Source organism: Mirounga angustirostris, unplaced genomic scaffold, assembly GCF_029215605.1.
Source record: "Mirounga angustirostris isolate CCGP_5_RB_7025 unplaced genomic scaffold, mMirAng1.0.hap1 SCAF_12, whole genome shotgun sequence".
NCBI classification, from domain to species: Eukaryota; Metazoa; Chordata; class Mammalia; order Carnivora; family Phocidae; genus Mirounga; species Mirounga angustirostris.
Window position 1 is genome coordinate 106,023,009 of NW_026991720.1, and position 26,627 is coordinate 106,049,635.

The 26,627-nt window shown below is 49.5% G+C and overlaps 1 protein-coding gene across 1 annotated transcript in view; it reads left to right on the forward strand.

Annotated features, from left to right (window-relative positions):
* Positions 1-2,570: 2,570 nt before the first annotated feature.
* Positions 2,571-26,627, forward strand: part of LOC135362152 (alpha-mannosidase 2-like) — a 96,697-nt gene continuing 72,640 nt past the window's right edge. The window contains exons 1-5 of the mRNA XM_064575589.1: positions 2,571-2,619; positions 2,986-3,162; positions 9,649-9,988; positions 20,166-20,343; positions 26,165-26,367. Coding sequence (XP_064431659.1) covers positions 2,571-2,619; positions 2,986-3,162; positions 9,649-9,988; positions 20,166-20,343; positions 26,165-26,367 — 947 coding nt within the window. The remainder of the gene's footprint in view (positions 2,620-2,985; positions 3,163-9,648; positions 9,989-20,165; positions 20,344-26,164; positions 26,368-26,627) is intronic.

The window sequence follows — 26,627 nt, forward strand, 5'->3', positions numbered from 1 at the left end:
GGGAGGTCACGTGGCTCGCCCAGCATGCTGAGCGGTGGGGTAGGGTTCAAGTCCAGGGCGTCTGAGGCCAGGGCCTGCTGCTAGCTGCTGACCTCCCCACAGAGAGCAGGGCCTCTTCGCTGGTGATGCCGCCCCCAGGGGACATGAGGTCCTGTGTTAGGACCTTTCCTGTTAACATCTGGGGCAGGGAGTGTGTGCTCCTGGCATGAAGTGGGCAGAGACCAGGGTGCCTGGCCCCCAGGGGACTCTCTGGCCCGACCGTGCACAGTGCCAAGGGGGAGAGGGCCGCTCTGGAGCCCGAGGTGGCCTCTCAGGGGGCCGACCCCACGGGTGGCTGGCAGTGGTGCGCAGAACTCGTGGGCCTGTGTTCAGTTCCCTTGGTGGGCTGTTAGTCGTGGGGATGGCTTACTCGGTTTTGGCGCTAAGACGACCACGTCAGCCCTCATTCTTACTGGGCTGGGCCCGGCGCAGATGTGTTGACTGGCGGGCAGTCTAGTGGGGAAACACAAGGATCTGAGTCTTTCACCTCCCTGGGTGGAATGGAGCCTTGGAGTGATGGACAGGACCCAGAAGCACCCACGGGTAGAAGTCCCAGTTCAGTCTTGTTGAGGAGGGCCAGGACGTGTCAGGGAAGGCTTCAGGGAGGAGGTGATGTCTCTAAGGTTACCCGTAGGGTGAGGCTCCAGGCTTAGGAGGAGGGGCCATCCCAGCCGAGGGGAGGTGCCGGGTGGGCTGGGCTGGCTGACTGCACACCTCATCTACGTGGTTTGCAAGTTCCCCCAAGGCAGGGACCATGTCCCATTACCTTTGTTTCCCTTTGGGGTCCTGTGTCATTACGTGAATGTTGCTGAGCTAAACTGAGGTGTCTTCAGGGCCTGGTGACCGCGGGCTCTCCCCTCCTCCATGTTCTGCCCCACTCTTGTCCCTGCACCGGCCCCACGGCGCAGGGCCAGGCCAGGCCTCTGTTGAGGTGAGGGACCTGTGAGTGCCATTTCATGTGACTGTGCTCCTCGGAGCGGAGTTGTGTTTCTGGGGCCTGGACGCTGTGTTTCACGGGGCCCAGTGTGATCAGAGTGCTGCCTGCCCTTCCCACTGCCGGCATTGTGTCGGTGCCTGTCCCTTTATGGTGCGCCACCGTGGGAGCTCACGTCACCCCACGCAGCGTCCACAGGGCCTGCTGGCTGCCCTCGCCTTTGGCCTTCAGCCCTGGGTAGATGGCAGCCTGAAAGTTCTGGGATGCTGCAGCAGGGGTCTCCGGCTGGCCTTCCCCGCGCCTCCTGCTTACCTTTCGACTGTCCTGACTTTCTTAATCAGTGTCTGAGGTATCTGTACCTTTGTATCTGAAGTCAGATGCCCTTTGCTTGGTCTAGGGTGCCGCTGGCGTAATGGGGAGCCTGCGCCTTTGGCTGCGAAGGGCTCAGTGGGCGTGGCTGGGGAGGACTGTCCATCGTTGATGGGGACTGAGCTGCAAGTGGGTCCTGGGTGGACACTGGCTGCCCCGGAGGGGGACACTGATGTGTTTTCCACTTACAGTAGCAGGGAGACCTGCTGTTGACCTTCCTGCTTCCTCGGGGGGCAGGGGGCATCACTGTGCCTTGCAAACCCTGCACGTCCCATCTTAGAGGGGGACCGGATGTGTGCTCTGCTCAGGACGACGTGGTCCTTACATGTCGGAGTAGATCACAGGGATGCTCTCTAAGATGGCGGAGAAGTAAAACTCAGCACGTTTGGTTCCGCGTTAGAACGAGGAATCCCTCCTCCCGCCCATCGTCTTTCCTGAGGAATCATGACGCACAGCGGAGTGGCAGATTCTGAGGGCGGGGAGGAGGGGGTCTGAGCATCGCTGCCCCGGGCCTCCCGGAGGGCAGGCCGGTGGGGACACCTCCTGCAAGCGAGGGGTCAGCCCTGCGGAGGGGCTGGGACTTGCTCTCACCTCGACGCGCCCACCTCTACAGGCTTTTCTGGAAGCTTAACTGGGCCAGACACTGCTCCTCTGTAGCCTGAGGGTTTCTGTGTGAAGCCTTTCCGGGCCTCGATTTTAGGGTAATGAGTCAGCTCTGCGGGAAGGAGGGGGTCGGTGGGAGTCTGACAGCGGCGGCCAGGAGCCGGCATGTTTTCTTCACTTTGTTTGGTTCCCGCCCCATCTCCTGGAGTTGGTTTTTTCCTCTACTTTAAATTTCAGTTCTGGGAGATGTGACCATTCAAGGGTATTTAGACCTGGGGGTGTACAGCCTGGTGCTGCCTGTTCCTGTGGGCCCCTCGTTGGTCCCTGGTGGCTCTTTCTGAGTGGGTGTTGGGCCTTGGGCTCTTTTCTGTGGCTCTTCCTGGTCCGGGTTCCTGGATTTAACGCACGGTTTCACTTCGGCCCTGTGTGTCCCTGTCGGTGGGCCTTTGTGCGTGGTGGTAGGTGGTGCCCTGGGGCGGGGGGTGCTGGGCAGGCCTGCAGCCTGCTGCCCCTCCCCTGCTTGCATGCGCTCTAGCTTCCTGTGCTTTCTCTTGGTGATGGTCCCTGCCCGCCTCCCTCATGGGGCTTGGGGAGATCCAAGGGGTGCAGTGCCTTTGTGGGCTTCATGCTCCTCCACGTGTGGCTCGGTGGCTTCCTTCTGTGCTCAGGCCCAGGTGAGCCCCACCGGCACCAGCAGATCTTTGGGTTGTGTCACCTGGGCAGGCCTGCTAGCAGTGGGGGAGCCGGGGGGGTCTGGAGTTTTCTGATTGTCGTTTTGCTTTTGTGTGAGGCACGTCTGTTTTCCCAGGGAGTAACGCTCTACCAATAAGGCCAGTGGGCTTCTTGGGTGTTCACTAGTTTCACTTTATTGCTCCGGTCACGCGGGTCTGCACTGGCCGGTTAGGGGAGGAGGGGATGGCTGTGGCACGGTGGCGTTCCCGAAGGGCAGGTGGCGCGGGTGGGAGCCTTCTTACTGGGGAACAGGGCCGTAGGGGGGGGTCCAGGAGGCCATCCTCACCCCCTGCGCGCTCTCTCCCCAGACAGCGCCGGTGACACTGCTCCTCTGCAGCGGTCCCAGTCTCTCCCGCACTCGGTGGCGGCCGCCGTGGGTGGCACGTCTGACCCCAGCGCCCTCAGCAGCTCAGCGTTAAGTGAACGAGAGGCCTCCCGGCTCGACAAGTTCAAGCAGCTCCTTGCCGGCCCGATCACAGACCTCGGTGAGTCCCCCGCTGGCGGAGGGCACGTGCACCTGCGCCCCCACGTGTGGTTTACTTTGTCAGAGGGCGATGTGTTTGTGCCGTCCTGCGTGAGTCACAGAGATGAGCCATTTGTCCTTGAGGTTTACTTCAGCTGTGTGTTGGTCATGGGCTTCCGGGGCCATTGATCCGGTATTTTCTGTTCTGTTCTATTTTTTAATGCTCCGATTGAACTCCTTTGGCTTCTTGGGGCTGAACTGGTTTGCTCCACAGGACTGGCCAGCTTAGTGTCCCTGCTTTTCAGAGTCTTCACGGGGACACAGAGCTGGTGACCGGGGTCCTGAGTGCTGCTGACTTTACACCTTCCTTGGTGTAAAGTGTGGGATAGGCCGTGAACACCCCGGGAGCCCAGGCGGGGGTGGGGTGGGCGGGCCAGCAGGGGGCCGTACAGTCAGCAGTGTGGTTCTCGGGGGTCACCATGGCCGCGGGGCCGCTCTGCCACCAAGCTCTGAGGCGGGTGCTCGCCTCCAAGTCCATTTGCTGGGCTTCCCCTCGAAGCTGCGTCCTTTCCTCGGTACGTCTCATCTTTGCGGAGTGCCACGCTGCATCGGGCATCTTGCTGGCTGCGGGGGCTCTCCGGAAGGTGGGATGTGGCCGCGGTCACGAGATCACGCATGGTGGAGGGTGGGTGCCAGGGTGGCACGGAGGGCTGGCGCGCCTCGGCAGCAGTGCCCCCTCCGCCAGCAGGTGGCGCGTGAGGCACGCGGCTGGGCTGCCCAGCAGGGAGGCGGGCGGAGGCGGAGCGAGCATGGAGCTGAAGGATAGGCCGCGTCCCTGAGGATGCTGCTCCCCTTGTGGGTGCAGAAGGGTTCCTTCCCGCGAGTTTCTGCGTTTTCATTTTCCTGATTGATTTGCTCACGCACACGTAAGACAGTCACGCGGCAGCAGAGGATGTGCGGTAAAAATGTGTCGCTCTCCTCTTCCCCAGGCCTGCTTTCCCTCCTTCGCGTGATTCCAGGTGTCTTCTTCCAGGGACAGGAAGGGAGGCCTCTCGTTCTCTTAACGCTGAGCTGCTGAGGGTGCTGGGGTCAGATCACGCACATGACGACGATGCACGTGTCGTCTTAAACTTTTTATTTTGGTGTAATTTCAAATGTAGAAGAAAGTTGCAAGAACGATACAGGCGAGTCCTGTCTTCATCCTGTGCGTGTGCCTGTGTGTCTGCGTGCTTTCCCCGAACCGTTTGAGTCCGTTGGAGACCCTGGACCCCTGGACCCCTGAGAGCATCACTGTCTGTTTCCCAAGCACAGAAACACCGTCAGAACATTGCACAGCGAGATGGTGCACTCAGCTCATCCGCGGTGCACATTCTCTTCCTGCCAGTCGCCCCAGTGATGTGCGCAGTGTGTGTCGCCCCGCCCGTCCTCCCCGTCAGCCAAGGGGGCCCCAGCGTGCACCGTGTTCCCGGGCGCCAGGGCGTTTGAGGAGGGCAGGCCAGCTGTTGAGCGGCGCCCCTCAACGGGGGTGTCTCGTATCCTCCTGATGAGATTCAGGCCGGTCGTTTGGCAGGGATGTCGCCTATGAGGTTTGTGTTGTCTGTCACCGTGGCGGGAGGCCACGGGGCGGGTTGGCCCTCGGGTTCAGGAGGGAATGCGATGACTGGCGAGATGGCGGCTGTCAGGTCCTGCACGGGGACGGGGGGCGGACGCGACTGTTCTGTGGTAGCTCAGAAGTCGCGTGTGGAGAGGCGCTTTGGGGTCCGTGCATCTGTGCATGTTTCCCCCCACGCGTGGTGGTGCTGCTCTGCCCCCCACGTTAAACCTCACAGCGTCTTTCCCGTGGTAGCGCTAGAGACGCGCGCGGCCCGCACGGGCTGTGCGCCCGGGACTCCTTTACCGCCCCTCCGACGGGCACTTCGGTTCTTCCCAACTTTGTGTCACGGCAGCGGGCTTGGACCTGTGATCCTCACCCCGCGCTGGTGACTAGCGATGGGCATCGAGCGTCCCGAAACGTGGGTCAGGGAGAGGAGGAGCTGGGGTGGAAATCTCACCACGACGCTGGGAAGTCAGGTGGATCGGGCGCCAAGGAGTCTAGTCGTGGGGTTTGAGCCCGTCCCTTGGCCACTTGCTTTTCCAGCCCGCCAACACACCTGTGCCCCGAGGCAGTGTGGGGAGGTGCCAGAGTGTGGGGAGGGCAGAGGTTCTGGGACAACTGCTGGCTGGGAGTGCAGGGCGGTGTTCTTCAGCCCCGTGACTGGAGCAAGCCTGGAGCGCTTCTGGGGTCCTCGGTCGCCTGCCCAGTGGTGCTGGCTGTGCTGAGGGGGCACACCCGGGGAGGGGATGCATACGGAGTGTTTAGGAGCGGGCCCAGCACACAGTGAACGCTGAACAGTGCTACTCATCTGCCTGATTCATTTGCGTTGGCCTCTTTACCCCTTACCTTGATTTTCAGAGCACCGATGAACGTGGTCGCTGTGGTCACTGCCGAGTCAAGGAGGCTTGCACGTGTCCTCTTGGTTGAGTTAAGCGGTTTCTGACAGTAGGGGGCACGGAGGTAGTTGGTGAAGACAAGATACACTGATAGGAATTGCAGTTCTGGGTCAGGAGCTGAGCCCCCGTTAGTCTTCTGGTGGCCTTTGTCAGTGGACTAACTTGTGGACATTAAAATCCTACTTCAGAACAAAGCTTTCAGGACTCATGGGGAAAGTGGCTATGCACGGGCAGGAGGAAAGGTTAACATGTAAAAATAAGATTCTTTTGTTGGGTTGGTGCCGTTATGAGTGTTTTCTGTCTTTTGCATTCTGTTTAAGTATCAAATCTCACACCAAAAAGCTTTCAAAGTTAAACAATTACTGGATTTGTATTTAGTGGCAGGAGAAAACACAGCCAGTAAATTGCCTGTTTTTATAAGGCATTTAAGATAGCCGTTCAACCAGCTGCGCCGCCCAGGTACCCCTTCTTGGTTTTTATATATTAGAAAGATTAGCCCTTTATTTTTGATATAAGTTGTATTTTTTTTCCCCTTTGATCGTGAGACTGCCAGTTCCTTCCTGAAACCTCTTCTGCCCTTGGCCTTCAGTTTACTCTCTGGCTGCTCTCCTCAGAGGCCTTTGTCCCCTGCCTGTCAGTCATGTTTGTGTCTTGCAGTAGGTGCCCTCCTGTCTTCTTATACCCTCTCTCTGGATGGCCTTGGTCATATCTGAGGCCTTAGTGGGCATCTCTGTGCTGTCTCTGTGCACCTCCAGCTGGGACTCTCCTTGGAGATCCCAGCCGCCTGCCCCATCATTAATAGATCCTGCGCTCAGATATCATCTCAGGCTGTGTGGTTCCCAGACTGGACTCAGTAACACACTTTCTCTTGTGACCCTTCTCCTGGGAGTGGCAGAAATCTCTCTCAACCACATCTCTGAGCTTCCCTACCTCATACCTAGTGGTTGCTTCTCAGATTCTCGGTGGGGAAATCCATCCTTTTTGTACAAACTGGTGCTCTGAGAAGTTCGTGTTGTTCTGGTCTAGGAAGATCTTGCATGGGGGGTTGAGCGCTCCACTGGACAGCACTACCCTTCAGTCTCTTTGACTTGCTTGGGGTCCACATGTCTTGACTAAATGTTATCCACCTCTGCTCCGAAAAGGGCCATGTTGGTTCACACAGATGGCAACATCCTCCTGGTACATTTGTCCTCCTTATGCCATGGTGTCATGGTGCACTTCAGCCCTCCAGGTTGGGCCGCAGCAAGCAAAGGCCCCTTTTGCACTTGGGAGATTGTGGTGTCCCCCCAGAAGGCTCCAGTCCTGGAAATGCAGGACAATATGAGCCAGCTGGGCTGTGTTCTTTCTACATAAGTATGGATGTGCTAAGGCTGGGCTTCAGCAGTCAGTGACTGCATCATGGCACAGTGGGGTTTGGAAGTCCCAAAGAGCTCTCACCTTGAAGGAGTTAAACACCTCTCTTGGTGTTTCAGAAAAAACACTGTCCAATTGTCTGTTTCTATAGCAGAATTCCCAGTGCTGTGAGAGTCCTTAAAGGGCATCTAAAACCTAACATGTCCTAGATGGCACTCAAAGTCTTCACACTGGGAGATACTCTGTCAGTGTGCCTTGTCTCTGCCAGCAGGATCAGCACCTCCTGAGCTAATTAAGAGTGAAATGCAGATCTTATTCCCCATTTCCGCTTGCCTCACTCTCCACACCCATGTCATCTGTGATCCACCCAAGAGCGCTTTCAGATGCATTGCCAAGAATGGTCCAGCTCCCACCTGATCTTGCCCCAGCACCAGTGACAAGCAGCTGCTCCCTCTGCAGCCAGAATGCACCTGTTGATCCTGCCTTCTGACCTTGTTGTTTGGTCCTTGGCATCAAAACTCATGTCCTCAGGTAGGAGCTCCCCTTGGGGTGAGCACAGTATTACAGAGAGTTGTCGAATCTCTACGTGGGACACCTGAAACCAGTGTGACCTTGTGTGTCAAGTATGCGGCAATAAAACAAACAGCCCCCCTCCCCCAAACTCACGTCCTCAAGCAGAAGCAACCTCAGGGGTCTGCAGGGCCAGACTTGTGGTGTGGAATGAGGGAGGCTGTGGGTGGCACAGCTAGACTGGAGAGCAGATGTGGCCCCATGCGACAGTGGACTGCGGCTGCATGGCACCCGGACCCAGTGTTGTTGGATCTTCCGATTCTGTCAGGAAAAGCTTGAACTGTGGATGTAAAAACTGTAAAATCTCTTTCCCTTTCACAATTCTTTGAACATGCCATCCTCCCGCCTGGTTTTTATTTTATTTTTCCCTCCATTTCCTACCCTTTCTAATGTCCCCCCAGGCCTCTTGGACGCCTGAGTTAATGCCTTTTTGGTTCTGCATGTACCCTTGTATGTCATGCAGTGAGGTTTGTGTATACGTGCTTTTCATTTATGTACATATTATCCAGCTATAGATCTGGTGCTTGCACCCCTTGCTTAGGAAAGCTTTAGTATTGATCCCTGTTCATTATATCATCACCCCCATGATGGGCCAGAAGGTGCTTCTAACTCCCACACACAAAGCTGCAATGAGCTCCCTCCCAGCTACCCTCCTACAGCCCTCAAACTGACCTGGGGCAGGAGTGTCATGCCATGGGATTTGTGTGCTTACTCATACCAAGTGCGGACAGATTGCTGTCCAGAAGAATGTGTCATCGATCTCCACACCCCAGTAGTGCCTTCCACCTGGCCGCACTCATGCCAACCTTTGTATATATACAAAGGGTACAGTGATATGAATTTCCACATTGCATTGTGTACTATTGCCATCTTATCAATAGTATGTCTTTTCATCACCATGGGGTCCTCAGATCTATTTAGGTTTCCCTTTCTTTCAGCAATGTTTTGTAATTTTCAGTGTACAAGCCTTGCACCTTGATTACATCTATTCCTGAGTATTTTGTCAATGTTAATGTTCCCTAAATTGGAATTGTTTTCTTAAATTATTTTTTGGATGATTCATGGCTAATGTATACAAATAAGAGAGATTTTTGTGTGTTGATATTAACTGGCTGTAATCATTTTTTGTTGATTGTTTAGGAAGCTCTCTATATAAGATGATGTCATCTCTGGTCTCTGAATAGACGTAGTTCTACTGTTTTCTTTCACATGTGGATTTCTTGCCTTATCATTCTGGGTAGAACTTCCAGTACGATACTGAGCAATGAGTGAAAGCCAGCATGATGGACTTGTTTGTGATTTCAGAGTAGAGCTGTCAGTCCTCTAAATTGAGCATGATGTTTGATTAGAGTTAGGGTTGGGTTAGGGGTTAGGGTTAGGGTAGGTGACCCTGTGACCCATGCAGCCCCACAGTCAGCATGTTGGAGCCAGGAACACTCCCCCTGTGCTGAGCTCCCGGGCAAACCCTGCGGGTCCCCTCCCCTGGCTGACCCCCTGAAGGTTCTGTCCCCACCTGCCATGAGTTGGAAGTCCCCACAACCTCTTCAGGTTTGGATAATCTGCTCCAGTGCCTCATGGAACTCAGAGAAACATGTGTGATTCTTGGGCACAGCCATGAATCTCAGCTTCTTCATGATGGGGGCAGCCCAGCAGCTGAGTGACCATGCAGGGCTGCCTCTGCTTTTATTTCATTTTTTTATCAGAAAAGCAAGGGCAGTTGCTCAAAGCGTGGGAAAGGAGGACAAAGGGATGGCAAGTATCCTGAAACGGTAAAGCAGTCCTGCACCCTCCCCTAGGGGCAGGCACTCAGGGAGGCAGTCATGGGATAAGGGAAAAGTGGGATGTTTGTGCTAGCAAGCACCAGGTGCAGAAAGGGGACCTGAGGGTTACATTCTTTCCTAGCTCCTAACTACTGTGCCCTGCCCCTGGAGATCATGGGATCCTGCTCCTACTGGGCCCTTGCGTTCAATAGTCTGAGAACAGGAACGCTGTTGACCTTTCAGCTGCTTCCACAATCACTCCTGAGGGCTTACAATATATTTTCTAAGAATAATTCCACACTTCCTCCGTGAGGTGGACTACCTGGTATTCACAGAGGTGGACATGAAGTTCTGCGACCACGTGAGTATGGAGATCCTGTCCCCCGTCTTTGGCATCCTGCACCCCGGTTTCTACCAGGCAGCCCGCAAAGACTTCAGCTACGAGCATTGGTCACAGTCCCAGGCACACATCCCCAGGGACAAGGGCGACTTTTACTACATGAGGACCTTTTTTGCGGGGTCGGTGGTAGAGGTTCACCGACTGACCTTGGCCTGTCACCAGGCAATGGGGGTCAACCTGGTCACTGGGATTGAGGCTGTGTGGCACAATGAGAGCCACCTGAACAGGTACTTGCTGGACCATAAGCCCATTAAGGTGCTGTCCCCAGAGGACCCGTGGGACCCTCAGCTGCTGGGCTGTCCCCGAGAGGACCTGTGGGACCCACAGCTGCTGGGCTGCCCCTGGAGGACCTGTGGGATCCACAGCTGCTGGGCTGCGCCCCATCATGAAGAAGCTGAGATTCATGGCTGTGCCCAAGAATCACCAGGACATCAGCAGTGGTTATTACTTGAGGAGTCATTTTGGTGCCCACCGGGTCTTTCACTTGAGTTAACAGATGAGCCCGAAGGAAGGACGTCATCAGTTAGGAAGTACAGACGAAGGTCAGAGTGGAGGTGGGCAAAGGCCTCTTTAACTCAGAGAGCGGGGGAGCCCCGAGCTTCTTCTACACACCTTGCCCTGCTCATCGATTCCAGCTGCCTGGCTCTGAGTTCTGTCCTTTTAATGAACTGGTCATCTAGTAAGTAACATGTTTCTCTGAGTTCCATGAGCCACGGGAGCAGATTATTCAAACCTGAAGAGGAGGTTGTGGGGACTTCCAGTCTGTAGCCCATAGCTCGGAAACAGGGGTGACCTCTCTGCCCAGGCACTGGCTGACCACTGAGTTAACAGCACAGGGATTCAGTTGCCACACACAGCAAAGAATACAGACTTGACAAAGTGAGTTCAGAAAAGTCACTAAGCCAACAGTAGCAACTACAACGAGCAGCAATCATGAGGCCTGGAGTGGGGAAGATCTGATGTTCAGGATGCTTCCATTATAATATTCATAATCACACCCTGGACTTGTCACTGGGGCCAAGTCCCCCGGCTGGGGGTCAGGTAGCTCCTACATGTTCCACGTGCCTCTCTCTGGCTCCCCCAGCCGTGCACAGTCCTGTGCTCCTTCCCAGCAGAGGTCGGTTTTAACCAAAGCCAGGAAGATGGGATGGATTTTCCTGACTCCCCACCCCCTGCCCCACAGAGCTGCAGGAGAGGACAAAGTTGTCCTCAACCCTGTTAAGGTCCCCGGCTGAGTCTGGAAATTGACAAAGACAGATGAACAGGAGAAAAGCAAGCAAAATGTATTGATTGCTTTGGTGGGAGCCTCACAAGACCATGAAGACCAGCAGAGGTGACTGGAGCAGACAGCTCTTCTACCTTTTAGACAAAGAAGCAGTAAGTGTGTGAAGAATTGACAGACGCAGGGGTTTGGACTAGGGCTCGTAAACGGTAAAGAAGTAACTAGGAAGATAAGGGTTAGTTTAACCAGGTGTGTGTGTATAGACCCCGTGGTCCTAAATTCCTTGACTCTGGTGATAAGCACGTCATCTCTGTGGTCCGGGGCGAGAAAGTTCCACATGGCAGTCTTCTGACCTGCTTAAGGGAAAAAAGGCTGATGGCTGGGGGTCAGAGAGACCTTCTTGCTTTGCTCTATGCAAAAGTTCTTTTAGCTTCTGTGTTTATTTTGCCAAGGTGCCATATTCGGGGTAGTGTGTCCTGACCCTCACTGGCCTGGTGCTGTACTCTGTCTCCTAGTATCCAGGACATTGGATGTGCTGCTGTGGAGACCTTCCAGCCCTGGGGTAGCCCCTTGTCCAGGGAGGCACCTGCCTCAAGGGGAGGGTCGCTAAGGGTGGCCGCCCCTCCTCAGGGAGATTGGGTGGGAGAATGCAGATCTTACTTCGAGAAACTCTTTATTTCCTGAAAAGGTCTACCTGATAGTGGGATCATACGGGAGTTCTTTTTTTAGTATTTTGGGGAAGCTTCATCCTTTTCCCAGCATGGGTGTGCCAACCAAAGTCAATTCCAGATGATTTTTACCTATAAACCAGAGATTTTGCAAGAACCTCTCCAGCAGAGAACATGAGGAGAACAGTTTCAAGACCTTAGACAGGCAGAGATTTCCCAGGATGCAAAATATACTAACCGTAGGAACAAACCGGTGACTTAGAAACTATGAAATGAAGAACTGGTTCTCCTTCTTCCATTTCTGGCTAGTGTGCTGGTCTGTGGCTCGATCTCACCTCAGGCAGCTGTAAGGTTGACCTCCCAGGTCAGCTACCACTGAGATGGCTACTGTTTCTAGAAATTCTTCGGGGTGTGGCCGGTTTTCCCCACCTGTGCACTGATCAAGTCGGCGACCTTGGACAGTGGAGCCACGGGTCCTCCAGGCATGGTTCCCCCCACCCCCCAATGCCCCAGTAAAGCCATTCCACTGAGGGTTTAGGGGGACCAGAGCTGCCCCTAGGCAAAAACACCAGAGATTCTCACTGTCCCTACCTGGCCTTCAGATGCTCCTCAGTTACTCCTGTGCCTCTGGTGTCTTCCTGGAACCCTGACCTGGCTGGTTTTGGACAGTTTGTCCAGTGGTACCCTCACTTTCTGGGAGGGGGATTTGCTGGAATCCGCAGTGTGTCCTGCAGCCCCACCGGGATCACTTTTTGAAGGCACGTCGCCTGGGCCATCTGAGGACTCAAGACTGTGGGTCTGTGGCTTGGAGGGATTCTGAGCAGCTGGTGGGATTCTGAGCGCTGGTGGGATGGGAGGGCTGCAAGGCCCAGAGGCAGGTTTCCAGAAAGCTGTCTGGGGTCCCCGGCATCCTGCCGTTTTTGAATCAAAGCCCTGAGATCTTTAAAATGCCAGCAACGTTACAGCATGGGCCAGAAAAACAAATGTCCCTGTGCACCCAACACCACCTAAACTATTGGCCATTTCTTGTCACTTGAGTTGAGTAGAAAGGATTGGGAGTCAGGGCTTGAGGGGGGTCCTGGGTCAGACTTTGTGTTTGGGGGACAAAGGTCATCTGGACAAGCTTGTGCTGAGGCTGAGGAGGGGTTCTGTGTGGAGACCCCAGCTGCAGGCACTGCTGTCCAATGATGCCCCCTCAGCCCGACCCAGTGCACCTGCTGCTGGCGGAGAGCCTGCCCCCTCCTCTCTGCCTGAGGGCTCTCTCCTGCACGAGGTGTGCCTCCTCCCCTGCCAGTCACTGCCAGCCTGCAGCCTGGCAGGGTGGGAGGGTGGCTACCCCGAGTTCCTGCAGCTGCTGGGGGAGCGCCTGCCCCCTCCTCTCTGCCTGAGGGCTCTCTCACACACCAGGTGCCTCCTCTCCTGCCAGCCACTGCCAGGCTGCAGCCTGGGAAAGTGGCTAACCCGAGTTCCTCCAGCTGCTGGGGGAGCGCCTGCCCCCTCCTCTCTGCCTGAGGGCTGTATCCTGCACCAGGTGCCTCCTCCCCTGCCAGTCACTGCCAGCCTGCAGCATGGGAGGGTGGATACCCTGAAAACCTCCAGCCCTGTGGACAGAGTCAGTGCAATGTGGTCTCCCAGCAGGTCTGAGCACCAGGCCCGCACATTGCTCACTCTCGTCCTATGGGCTCAATGTGCCACATCCTCCCTCAGGCCCCCTGGGTCTGAGTCCTCCTCTGCTCGTGGACCATCCTTGGCCCAGGCTCCACACGCTGGAACTGGGAGCGGGTCGTCTGGACGTTCTGGACTCTCGCTTCTGTTCCCGTGACACGGGCACAGGACGGCCTCACAGACTGCTCAGAGGAGACTCAGCACAGGACGATGCAGGTCGCTGTAAGGGGAGATGCCAAGTGACCCCAGAGGGAGCGCACAGGCCTTGCAGAAGGCGCTGGGCTCATGGGGCTCAGTGTGGGATGCGGGCGCCCAGCCAAGGGGCATGGGGAATCCTGGTAGGGGCGGCCCTGGCAAGTGGGGGAGGGGGAAGCCACAGAAGGGTCTCAGAAGAGGCAGGAGACAAGGAAGAGGACAGGACAGAGCTTCCCAAGGAGGTCGATGGAAGGATCAAAGGATCACAGAGACCCTTGGGGAAACTCGGAGGCCCAGGAGATGTTGGCTGAAATGCTGTCATTTGGTCAGAAAAATTGTGTCACAACTCCCCAGTTGACACTGGATGATTTACTCTTTGTTCGTTCGAGGAATCAGGGCGTACCTGCCATTAGAACTCACATGGCATGAAGTCTAGGACATACTTACTTTTCATCACTTTTCAGGACGAGATTTTTCTAGAGGAGGTGCTAAACACGGGTCTCTCCATTCTTTTCCTTGTGCGACTGGCCTGTTTCCAGGAGCAGATTCCTAGTGCTCATCACCAGAGCTAGCCGTGAGGACTGCCCCCCATCACCTCCCACAGTGGACGTGACCATGTGGGTTGGGGGGTGCTCACTAATGAAGCCCCAGTGCTCAGTACCCAGCAGGGACCCCAGATCCTGTGCTGAATGAGGGAGGATGGGAGTGAGGGAAAGAGAGAGGGAGGGACGATGGGAGAGAAGGAGGGGAGAAAGGGAGAAGGGAAGGGAGGATGGGAGGGAGGCAGGATGGGGAGGGAGAGGGGAGAAAGGCAGGAGGAAAGGGAGGATGGGAGGGGTAGAGGGGGGGAGGGAGGCAGGGAGGATGGGAGGGAGGCAGAGAGGCAGGGAAGGAGGGAGTGGGGGAGGGAAGGGAGGAGTGGAGGGGAAGGAGAGAGAGGGGGGAATGAATGAGTGAATAAATGACGTAGGGAGGGAGGGAGTGAAACCACAGAAGCTGGATCTGTACCTCAGGAGCCATTATTTGGGGTGAGGTCCGAGGGCATCACAGCCTGGGTCCTGGATGGTGGCTCAGGGCACGTCCATCTGTCCTCCCAGTGCTGACCTTCCTTCTCCTTGGACCCGGTGTCATCCTGGATCCTCTCCACCTCCTCCTCAAACAATTCTCAATGTTCCCAGGAACAGGGTGGCAGGAGAGGTCTCAGGAGGGGCTTCCCGGATCCTGTGCTCCGAATGACAATGTGACAGTGGCTACAGGGCATTCTATCATGAGGACTGGGACCATGGATCCCATCCATCTCCTTGGGCATTAGCGTTGTTCCATTCCCTGCTCTCTCCATCACCGCTGTGATGAACACTCCTGAAAGCAGATCTGTGAAAAACCGAGCCAGAGTTTCCGGGGGTGAGTCCGAGGCCGAGCATGCCAGGTGATGGGTGCACCTGCAGCCTGGGATGGGTGATGCTCACTGTTCTCCCAGACAGGGGTGCCCGTCACCCTTTCCTCCAGGGGACCTGCATTGGACCTCCACTTCCTCACGTTCTCCCCAGACCAGACACCTGCCAGTCTGAGGGTGATGAGCGCTGCCTCCATAGGGTTTCCTTTGCCGGAATCCTTCCCCGGGAGCTCCACATCTCTGACACATATTCCCTGCATGCCTATCCTCCCCCTTGGACTGGCATGTGTTTGGTCTCCATCCCTGTGGAACCCAGTGACTTGGAGCGTGGTTTGGACCAGAGTCAGGTGAAACCTTTCTCTGGCCTTGCTTTGTGGTGTGTCTTCCAGCTTTCTGCGTTTACCTGGTTTCTGTGTGGGCCGCAGGAGTAACCAGCCGTTTCCTGTCTGGGGTCAGGCTGCGGTGTCCCAGCAGGTACAGGGGTCTCTGCCCCGAGATTGTGCCCATAATTCCTTTTTTAAAAAAAGATTTTATTTATTTGCAAGAGAGAGTGAGAGGGAGAGAGATCACGAGCAGGGGGAGTGGGAGAGGGAGAAGCAGGGTTCCCATGGAGCAGGGAGCCCAATGCGGGGCTCGATCCCAGGACCCTGAGATCATGACCTGAGCCGAAGGCAGATGCTTAACGACTGAGTCACCCAGGCGCCCCTGTGCCCATAATTCCTAAAGTGGCCTCTATGATTACATCTGATCTGTAATCAATCGGGGATTTTAATATCGAATAAGGGAAATTTTATGACAAATAAACAGAAGAAAACGAGTCCCCTTTGAAAATAGGTGGGCAGACACAAAGGCTCCTATTGCATGATTCCACGTACAGAAACATCCAGAACAAGTAAAAGAATAGGGAGAGAAAGCAGCTTAGGGGTTTCCAGGGTCTGGGCTGGGGGCGAAATGGGCAGGGGGGCTTCTGGTTCGGGGACTCCTTTGAGACATGAGATATTCCGCAGCAATCTTCTGTGGTGTGGTGGCACAGCGTTGGGAATGTACTTATGCTCATCACATGTTCAGTTGAAAACAAGTAATTTTATTTAAAACAAATAATAAACAGTATACAGAACATGAAAATGAACAATATGAACCAGAACAATATGAACCAGAGAGAAAGAACATAGGGGGAGGGGATGAAACAATCTGGCGGGGCGTCGGGGTCCGGCGATGGACCTAAGGGTAATTGTACAAGGAGCTCTCCCCGCAGGGCTGTGGGCTCTGGATGTGGCTCAGGGAGCCCTGCGGGAGCAGGAGTAGGGGCAGGGGTTGGGATAGGGGCAGGGCCAGGGGCAGGGCCAGGTGTAAGAGCAGGGCCAGGGGCAGGGGCAAGGGGAGGGATAGGATCAGCAGTCGTGGCAGGTGCAGGATCTAGGGCAGGACCTGGGTAAGGAGCAGGAACAGGAGCTCCGGCAGGCGCAGTGGCAGGGGCAGCGGCAGAAGGTCTGGCAGGGGAAGGGGCAGAAGCAGGAGCAGGAAAAGGAGCAGGAACAGGAGCTCAGGCAGGGGCAGGGGAAGGGGCAGCAGGTCTGGCAGGGGTAGGGTTATGAGCAGGAGCAGGGTCAGGGACAAGAACAGGAGCTCAGGAAGGGTCAGGGGAAGGGGCAGCGGAGTCTGGCAGGGGCAGGGAGAGGAGCAGGAGAAGGAGCAGGAACCGGAGCTCAGGCAGGGGAAGGGGCAGTGGCTCTGGCAGGGGCAGGGGAAGGGGTAGGGGGAGGATCAGGAGCTGGGTTGGAGCAGTGGCAGGTGCAGGATCCAGGGCAGGAGCTGGGTCAGGTGCAGGATCCAGGGCAGGAGCTGGGTCAGGGGCAGGAACAGTAGCAGGAGCTGGGTCTGGGGCAGGTGCCAGTTCTTCCTGGTCCACGTCAGGCTGTCTGTGGGTGGGTGCCGGGTCACCTGCCGGCTCCTGGTCTCCTCCTGCAGTCGCTGCAGGCACCACCCCTCCGTCCAGAGCTGCCGATGGAGTTGGAACCGGCTCTAGCTCCTCAGGTGGTGGAGCAGCTGTGAGAGGAGAAAAGCTCACCCCGAGCCCGCTCTCCGTGGGCCTTTGCGGAGACAGAACCCAGCCCAGGGCCTCCCAGAGAAGCCGCAGCCAGGAAGGAGCCCTCCCCGGGGCGTCTCCCCGACCGCAGTCCACCCGCTGGATGCTCTGCGCCCAGTCTTTGCTCCAGGCCCCACACCAGCCTCTGGGGGCTCGTCCCTGTGGGGCCAGAACCGACCCATCCCCACACACCACAAACACCCAGCCCCAGCCTTCTCACCCTCGGGCTCGGTCTCCGTGGGCTCCGGCTCCTGGACCACTGTCCGGTGACCAAGCACCTGGGACAGTGGTCGGGGTGGTGTTGGAGGTCTTGCCCGGCAATCCCCAGCACTTGTTTTGGGGGATGCCTGTGGGGTCAACCCCTCCGTCAGGGAGGAGGGCATGTCCGCCAGCCGCCTCGGGAGGTCATCTGTGGCCTTCTGCAAAGACAGGGACGGGTAGCCGGCTGGAGGCATCACAGCTCTGCCCGGCCATCCTCACTGTCCTGCCCAGTCCCCCTGCTGCTCCCAGATCAGACACAGACCTGTGAGTGCACAGCCCTGCACCCGGGATGCACTGACCCATCCCTGCAGGGCTATCGGGATAAACCCTGGGTAGAAGGGGCAGCGCCCGCACACCCCATCCCACACGGCCAGCCTTGACCTTGAACATGACCTGCCCACTGGGAATCTGACCCCTCATCAGTCTGCTCCTGCTCAGGGTGGCCCCACCCCGCATGACCCCTCTTTACACACACACACACACACACACACACAGAGAGACACACACGCACGCACACGCACACTCACACACAGACACGCACAGACACACACACACGGAGGGGGGCCTGGGGCTGCACAGGCAGATCAGAGCGTGTGGGGCTGGGTGGCAGGCTCTGGGCCTCCTGATGTCACCTTTCTGTCCTTCCGGCCAAATGGCCAGAGGCTGTGGGGAGCCCTGATTCGACATCCCCAGCGGGGGACAGTGTTTGCAGGGCGCTCTTTCTTCAGCCTGCAGCGTCCAGATTTGGGGAAGCAGCACCCGAACATGCTTTTTGTTGGAGGGTCTCCAAAGAAATGAGCTAGGCAGGGGGCTGTCTCTGGAATGTGGGTGCCTGGTTACCGGGGTTCCAAATTCTGTTGGGCTCTGTTGTCAGGGAAGTGAGGTCACCACTGCCTGGGGTCCCCTTACCCAACTTCCTCCTCACACAAGACCCCCGCCCGAGGGCCCCCTCCCCCGGCTGCTCAATGCTCCCCCTCCCCCCATGCCCCATCCATACAGTGACTCCCTCAAATGGTTCTAGTTAAGTTGACATTTCTAACCTGGTAGGAGTGAAGAGCAGATTGCTGCTGCACATCTTCAAGTGTGATATCGGTCATTTCATTTGGCATTAGTGTACAATGTATTTAGTGAATATCCACTCTCTACCAGGTAGTATAGATTGGTCTCTTTAATTCCGTGTTGACACCTTCTGAGCAGGAGCTTGGGAGTTAGGACAGATGCTGAATGGAAGACTCACACTTAATGTTTGTGATTCTTTCCTCTTATGTGTCATATGCATATACACACAAGATATGGTATATCTAGTAGTAAACCTTGGCATTCATTTAAATGATCACTTATCCTTTTCTATGCTGGTTGCCTAGGGGAATCTGATTGGATGCTCAGTCATAGTGTATCTTTCTCATATCTGATTTATATGTTTGGTTTTTTTCTCTTATTTTTCTTTCTATTTGATTAGTCTCATTAGAACTGTATTTTTTTAATTATAACTAATAATCCAAGGTTATTTTTGGTTAAGTGTGGAATATTAGTAAATTATTAGTAAAAATTAAGTACTCTACTGAACGCTAATCTCAGAAAACTCTGTTATGTAAGAACATTATGGTTATATTTTACTCACCAAGTTATTGAATTTTGCTAATAATTTAATATTTGCAAAGCAGTTTCAGAGACTATCAGTATAAAAAGATCATGTGAATTTCTAAATTTAGTTAAATGTTTTTAATTCTATAAAATACTTTGTTCCATTATTGATGGTCTTTGAGTTTCTTTCGTAAGTTTTTATATTGTGAATTGGAACTTCTCGATAACCCTAGAAATGAAAATTGGAATACTGGGTAAAAAGCACATTAGTCATTTATCACTGATTTCTTAAGCTTGGCATTACAAACATAGAGAACTACTCTGAGTTCTTCATCCGCTTATTTAATTTCATTTTTATAAGCCATTCCTCTTAAATACTTTGTATTCCTAGACTTCCTCAAATGGTACCCCGGTTCAGCATTCAGCAGTTCAACCCCAAAGGTTTTCTGCAGAATACTAGAATAATATGAAATATAAAAACACATCAGCACATTTAGTATTTAGCTGACCTTTGGACTCATGGGTTAGATCTGAGGAAGGTAGAAATCAAAAAAGCTATTTGATCTCCAAAACTTTATCTGTTGATCAGCCCTGAGAAGGACACTGACAGATATCCAGTTTATTGATGGCAGGTGTTAAGTGAGTTGTTTTTCTTCCGTTTGAAGAGGAACTCAGGTTCTATAATTGGTTTCATTCAAACTATTAATTTTTTTATGTGTAATCAGGCAAGTTTAGATCAAATTAGAGAAAGGCATCTTGAGTCAAAGCCAACTTCAAAGTTTATATAGATAAGAAATCCTTATTGTCTTCTTGGACTAAATTATTTTAAAATACAGGCAATCTGGGGTCCAGTGTCTATGGCCGGGCTTCAGGAGGCCATTGATGTTCCCAGTAATTTTATGTCAAAGTTGGTATGTGACTTTATTTCTCTAAGGATAATCCATTGGAAACCTGTGGGTTTTTCTCTCTGGTAAGAATTTATGAATATATTTTTTAGAAGATTTATTTATCCATTTTAGAGAGAAAGAGCAGAGGGGAGGGGCAGAAGGAGAGCGAGAAAGAATCCCAAGCAGACTCTGCGCTAAGCACAGGACCTAATGCGGGGCTTGATTTCATGACTTAGAGACCATGACTGAGCCAAAAGCAAAAGCCTGGATGCTCAACCAACTGTGCCACCCAGGCACCCCAAAATTTATGAATATTTTAAGTGGATGATGAAAATTAGTATAGTAGTTTTAAAAAATCTGCCTTATAAATCATACTAACCTAGAATACAGGTAAAATATACAACAATTTCTTTTAACATAATACACTTTTTAATGAGTTGCCCCATTGTCCTTTTCTTAGTACTGTTCTTATTTTCCTTTTTCTTTTGTAGGGCTGAGATGCTTCTAGATCAGTACCGAAAGAAGTCAAAGCTCTTCCGTACTACAGTTATCCTGGCCCCACTAGGAGATGATTTTCGCTACTGTGAACGCATAGAATGGGATCATCAGTATAAGAATTATCAGCTGCTTTTTGATTATATGAATTCTCATCCTGAGTATAATGTTAAGGTAATTTGAAAATATTTAATTATGATACTGTATTTGAAGTTGAGCCTTCATTATTAAATGAGGCTAAAACACAACAGCCTTAGTTTCTTTGTCCCACATCCCAATATTTCCTAGAATATGTAGTTTGTATGTAAGAGTGTAGTTCTTAAAGCGGAAAATTATCTAGTACTATAGTTGCATTTCTGAATTTGTCCCTTTCCCCCCATTCCTACAGCATTAAAGAGACTTTACTTTTATGTAGTTGTAAATATGCACCTACTAAGTTGTGATCTTCAGTTTTCAGTGATGTCCTGTTTTTCTACCAGCATCAAAAGTTTGTTTCTCTGACGGCTGCATCCTTGTGATTTTAGTAATGTGACGGGCAATGCAGATGAACGTGTCATGAATTTTGCAAATTAATGTCTTGTGTCCAGAGAATACACTAGCATCTTTCTTAGTTGAGAAGACTTCCAAAATTAATCATTTACCTGTAGTTCTTTCTCTTTTTTTTTTTTTTCCCCTTTTGGAAAATTTTGATTGTACCCTAAAGTTTTGAGAACAACTTAAGTACCCTTCCCCTGACCCCTGCCTCCCCATATCCATAGCTCAGCTACCACATTGATCAACTCGAGGTCACTCTCACTTCAGCTGTGCCTCACTGTCCTCTCTCACCCTCTCCCAGGGATTATTTTGGAGGAAATAGTAGTCATGTAGTTTCATCTGTAACCATTTCATTATGTATCTAAATGATAAGGACTCTGTTTAAAAATACAATCATAATGCCACTATTATATCTAAAAAATTAACAATAATTCAATATTATCATATATCCAGATAGATTCAGATTTTCCTGATCACATACAGGCATTTTTTTTTAAGCATATGTTTCATGAGTCAGGATTCAAACAAGAGTCCTATATTAGACCCTATATGAGAAAATTACCCAATGTGTTTATTATATTCACATACTAACCTATGAGACAGTAGAATATTTGTGGAAATACTACAGAAAGGAAGAGATGTTACTGTTTAGGAAATTAGAAAGCTGATGATAGGTCACATTTTATGTAGGGAGAATTCAAGTTTATTAAGTAAATGTAAATAATATTAAATAGTTAAATAAACTTAAATAAAATGCCAGGTGTATTCAAGATACTTACAACTGAATTTCTACCAAATTATGAACTTTAGGTCTATGTTTAAATCATCTCTATAATCTCCTCAAAGATGAAGCTGATACACAAACATTTACTTAGGGGGTGGCATATGCAGATGGGTATTTTATCCCTAAGTACATCTTCCTAGTGAATGGTTTTGAGATCCATAAAAGGATCTACCACTCATTCTAAAGAATTAAAGTACTGATTTTTGTATTTTACCTATTTCCTTCTTTGCCCAGTAGGGCAATTTGTAAAGTCACTTTAAAAAGCATCCAACTCTTGATTTTGGTTCAGGTCATGGTCTCAGGGTCACATACTTAAGATTTCCTTCTTGTATCATTTCAAAAGAAAAAACACTAACCATGATGATAGAAGGGAAAATAAGGTTACTTTTGTAAGACTTGGCAATGATTTGAATGAGCGGGGGGGGGGGCAGGGGGAGGGGAGACAGAGACTCTCAAGCAGACTCTGTACTGAGTGCGGAGCCCAATGTGAAGCTCATTCTCATGACCCTGAGATCATGACCTGAACCAAAATCAAGAGTTGGATTTCTTAACCAACTGAGCCATCCAGGCGCCCCACAGTATATTCAATTTTAATACTGTATATTATCTTTAATATCCATTTGATAAATACATCACGATTTGTCCATTGTATTATTGATGGACATTTGGGTTGTTTCCAGTTTTTGTGTATTACAAATAAAGCCATTTTGAATATTTTGTGCATGTCTTTATATACATGTATGTGAATTTATGTGGGTATAAAATGGGATAGAAATTTTTGGTCACTGGGTATGCACATGTTCAACTTCAGTAGATATTGCCAAATGGTATCCCAAAATAGATGCACTAGTCATTGCATTGTATGACAATTTCAGTTGCTGTACTTCCTTACTCAGATTTTTTGTTAGGATTTTTTTTTCATTTTTATTTTTTTATGATCGATATGATGGTTTTATTTTATATTTCCCTGGTAGTTAATGAATTGAACCTCTTTTCATAAGTTTATTGCCATTTAGGTATCCTCTTTTGTGAAGTGACTATTTAAATCTTTTGATGACTTTTCCTTAAATTGGGTTGTCTGTTTATTTTGTACCATTTATAACTCTTTTATATATTTTGGTTTGAGTCTTCCTTCAGATAAAAGTTATGCAAATATTGTCTCCCACTATGTGAGCCTGTTTTTTAATTTCTTTCTTAATGCTGTCTTTTGATAAACAGAAATTCTTTGTTTTAATTAAATCTAATATAACAGTATTTTCCTTTCCATGTCATGTTCTGCTTAAGAAATTTTTGTTTATACCCCATAATTATGAAAATACGCTTCCTATGAAGCTGTCCTCCAGAAGCTTTATTGTTTTACCTTCAATATTTAGGTCTGTAATCTGTTTGGAATTGATTTTTTTGTGAATTGTATGAAGACAGGGATCAAGGTGCATTTTTGCCCATATGGGTATCTACCACCATTTATTGAAAAGACCAGTGTGCCCACTTTACTGCAGCATCATCTTTTTCATTAATTTTGAGTGAAACTATTTGTGTGGCTCTTGTATAGACTCTATTCAATTTTGTCTATTTAGTCTCGGACTGTCTTAATTACTATAGTTTTAGAATGGATCTTAATTTCTGATAGCATAAGTCTTCTAATTTTGTTTTCTTTCTCAAGATTGCATTGGTTTTCTTTATAGTTCTGTATAGGTTTAAGATCAATTTTTAAATGTCTACCAAAAAAAGTTGGAATTTTGATTGGCATTGCAATGAACCTATAGATCAATTTGAGTACCGTTAACTTCTTTACAAATATTAGGCCATCCATGAATGTGGTATATTCCATGTATAAAAATACAGTTGACTTTTGCATTCTAACCTTGTACCCAGTAACCTTCATGCATTTCCTTTCTTTCTGGAATTTTTGTCACTCAAGTGTTGGCTGCTTTGATTGTCCTTAGATACCTTCAAACAAAAGCTTTTTTTCTCTCTGTGGTTTATCTAGTATCTGTTCTCTGTAGGATGTTTGAAGTTATTTTGTCCAAGCCAGAAGCTTCAGTTTATTATTTTCTTTTAATGAAAGGAAAAACCCAAGTAAGCAATTGAATTTAGATGGCTAAAAAATTGACATTGTACCAACCAAGCCAGTCAGTTTCCCATTGGTCATCACTTATTTAACAATTTATGTATTTTTCTCATATGTTGCTCTGATAGAGGAGTTTGATTATGTTTAAGATTAAGGTTATGTTAAAGATATAATTTGTTGCCTTTTGAAGTAAAAAACATCTGCTTTTTTTTTGGTTATTTGGAATACGTACTTTGAGCTACCAAGAGACTATAGAAAAATTCACTCTTAAATAATTTCTTTTGAAACTACTCTAGGATAGATACAGGATTATATATCAGTCCTTTGAGATTGAATTAAATTTGTGAGAATGCTCACCAGGCTACTTAAATGAACTTTGCCTGGGGCAATTGCCAAGAAGGAAATACTTTCATCTTGGCTAATACCAAAAATTAGTTACAATATTCTAAAAGGGTACACTTTGTTGTTAATATTAACTCTGTAGCATGCCACAGTTCCCTAAAATCTGAAACTGAAGGGAATTTTTGTTATCTCATAGAAATCCCTTTTTATATAGATGAGAAAGTGAGTCAGAAATTTAGATTGTTGAATATTTTTTACTTTTATCAGTATACTTCCCTGAGCTTGTCTGTACTATTGGGCCTGAAGTTAATGCTGTATTTCTTTGCATTTGTGACCCTCATGGTTATACACACACACACACTTATATTCTGCTTCTTAGAATGTGTTAAGTGAGTAATAAATAACACTTAATTTTTGAGTACTTACTATTTGCTATTAACGTTTTCTTTTAGAGAGAGAGCATGCACTTTGGGGGTGCGGGGGCGTGGGGATGGGGAAAGGGAGAGAGAGAATCTTAAGCAGGCTCCATGCCCAGCACGGAGCCCAATGTGGGGCTCGATCTTATGACCCCGAGATCATGACCTGAGCTGGAACCAAGGGTCAGGTGCTTAACCAACTGGGCCATCCAGGCACCCCTGCTATTAACTTTTTAAAGTGCTTCACTTTAGTTAACTTATTTAATTCTCTGAACATTTTCTGGTAGTTACTATAATTATCCCCATTAGAGATGAGGAAACTGAGGCACAAATATATTAACTTGCCCAAGATACATTGTATTTGGTGAAGCCAAGATAAGACTAGGTAATATTGTTGAAAATTGCTTTTCTGTGATGTAAACATAAGGATTTAGAAATAATTATCTATTTTGCTGTTATAAAATTTATTGTGTCACAGGTACATGATAACTTCTATTTGTCTTACTAATATCATCATGTTTCCAGCTGAAATTTTGCCTTTGCAATAGAAAAATGATAGCTAAAACTTAGACCATTATTTCCCAGTTGTATTTCTAAGCATTTTACTTAGAACCCTATTAGCTGTAACACAGACACAGAGACAATATATAAATATGCTCAAAACCACATTGTTAGGTAAATGTTAGAGATGGAATTCAAACCAATGCTATCTGGATCCAGGTTCTGTGCTGTTCTTAACCACTCTTCTAGAGTGCTACTCACTGTTTTTAACTACTCTTTTTTTTTTTTCTTAAGATTTTATTTATTTGACAGAGACACAGCTAGAGAGAGAACACAAGAAGGGGGAGTGGGAGAGGGAGAAGCAGGCTTCCTGCAGAGCAGGGAGCCCGATGTGGGGCTTGATCCCAGGACCCTGGGACCATGACCTGAGCCAAAGGCAGATGCTTAATGACTGAGCCACCCAGGCACCCCTGTTTTTAACTGCTCTTAATTATTTTTCTGCCACATTGAATCAAAGTAGCTTTTAGTATGTGTGTGTGTGTGTGTGTGTGTGTGTGTGTGTGGTAGGAAACAACAAAAATAGCATCTTAATATTCAAAGAAATACATTCCCTGTTAAATTCTCTGTTTATCTCTAAAAAAACTGCCTTTTAATATCTGTTTACATGGTGTGGTATAATACTTCTTTTTTCCTTTGATTTATGGAATAGCTTGGGCTCATAAAAATGGATTTATGTTCTGGTAATTTAAATCATTAGTCAAAAGACCTTTTCATTTGAGCAGTCAACCTTGCAGTTCTTGTCACTCTTTGTGTTTTACTTCTATTCAATGTTACCTGCTGGTAGAGAAAGTCCATTTTTTTAATGACCTGCTGTTCTTAAAGTCTCCCTTATGAGAGCTCAAGCAAGGGGGATGGGGAGGCCAGGGGAGTGTATGTGCATATGACATATGAAAATACTTAATGGTTAACCAAACTGTATGTAAATGTTTTATTTTTGCTGCTTCCTCCCATCTTTTATTCATCTCTGAATTATTCTATTCCCTGACCCTTGCACACTTTGAAATTCTGGAGATTGGTAAGGTGTGTTCAGATCCACAGATTTGTATATCTCAGTAGTTCTTCTAAACCCTTAGGGGTGTAAGTTTTATTTTAGTTTAATTTGGGACCTGATGCAAGTGAAAGAGCTACTGTATATTTTTCCCCCTGCTTTTGAGTTTTGTAAAATCTGAGCTAGAATTTCATCTTAACTGGAAAGCGCATCTTAAATATTTACTGTTAACTTTTCCTTTTAGTGCTAGAAGTAATTTTAAGGTAGAGATGAATAAGTGTCACTTTTTTTTTTATTAGATACAGTTTGGGACTTTATCAGATTATTTTGATGCACTGGATAAAGAAGATGTAACCATTAGAAAGAATAGCCAATCCATGTTCCCTGTTCTAAGTGGAGATTTTTTCACTTATGCTGACCGAGACGATCATTACTGGAGCGGCTACTTTACATCCAGACCCTTCTACAAACGAATGGATAGGATATTGGAATCCCATCTAAGGTACAAAATTTACGTTTAGAAACCTACATTAATTATTCACCTTTTTTATGTGATCATAGCACATAGCATAGCATAGAGTTTTGCATAATATACAACATGTATGCAGTATTGGGATGTGTTTAATGTAATTGTGAAATTTTAATGCAATCAGAGCTATGTCTCCAGTGCATAATCAGATTATTATATGGGCTTTTGTTCTGAAAAAAGCAGTTTATCTGATTAGACTTTCTCCTGTATCTTATGTTTTATATGTTTCTAAT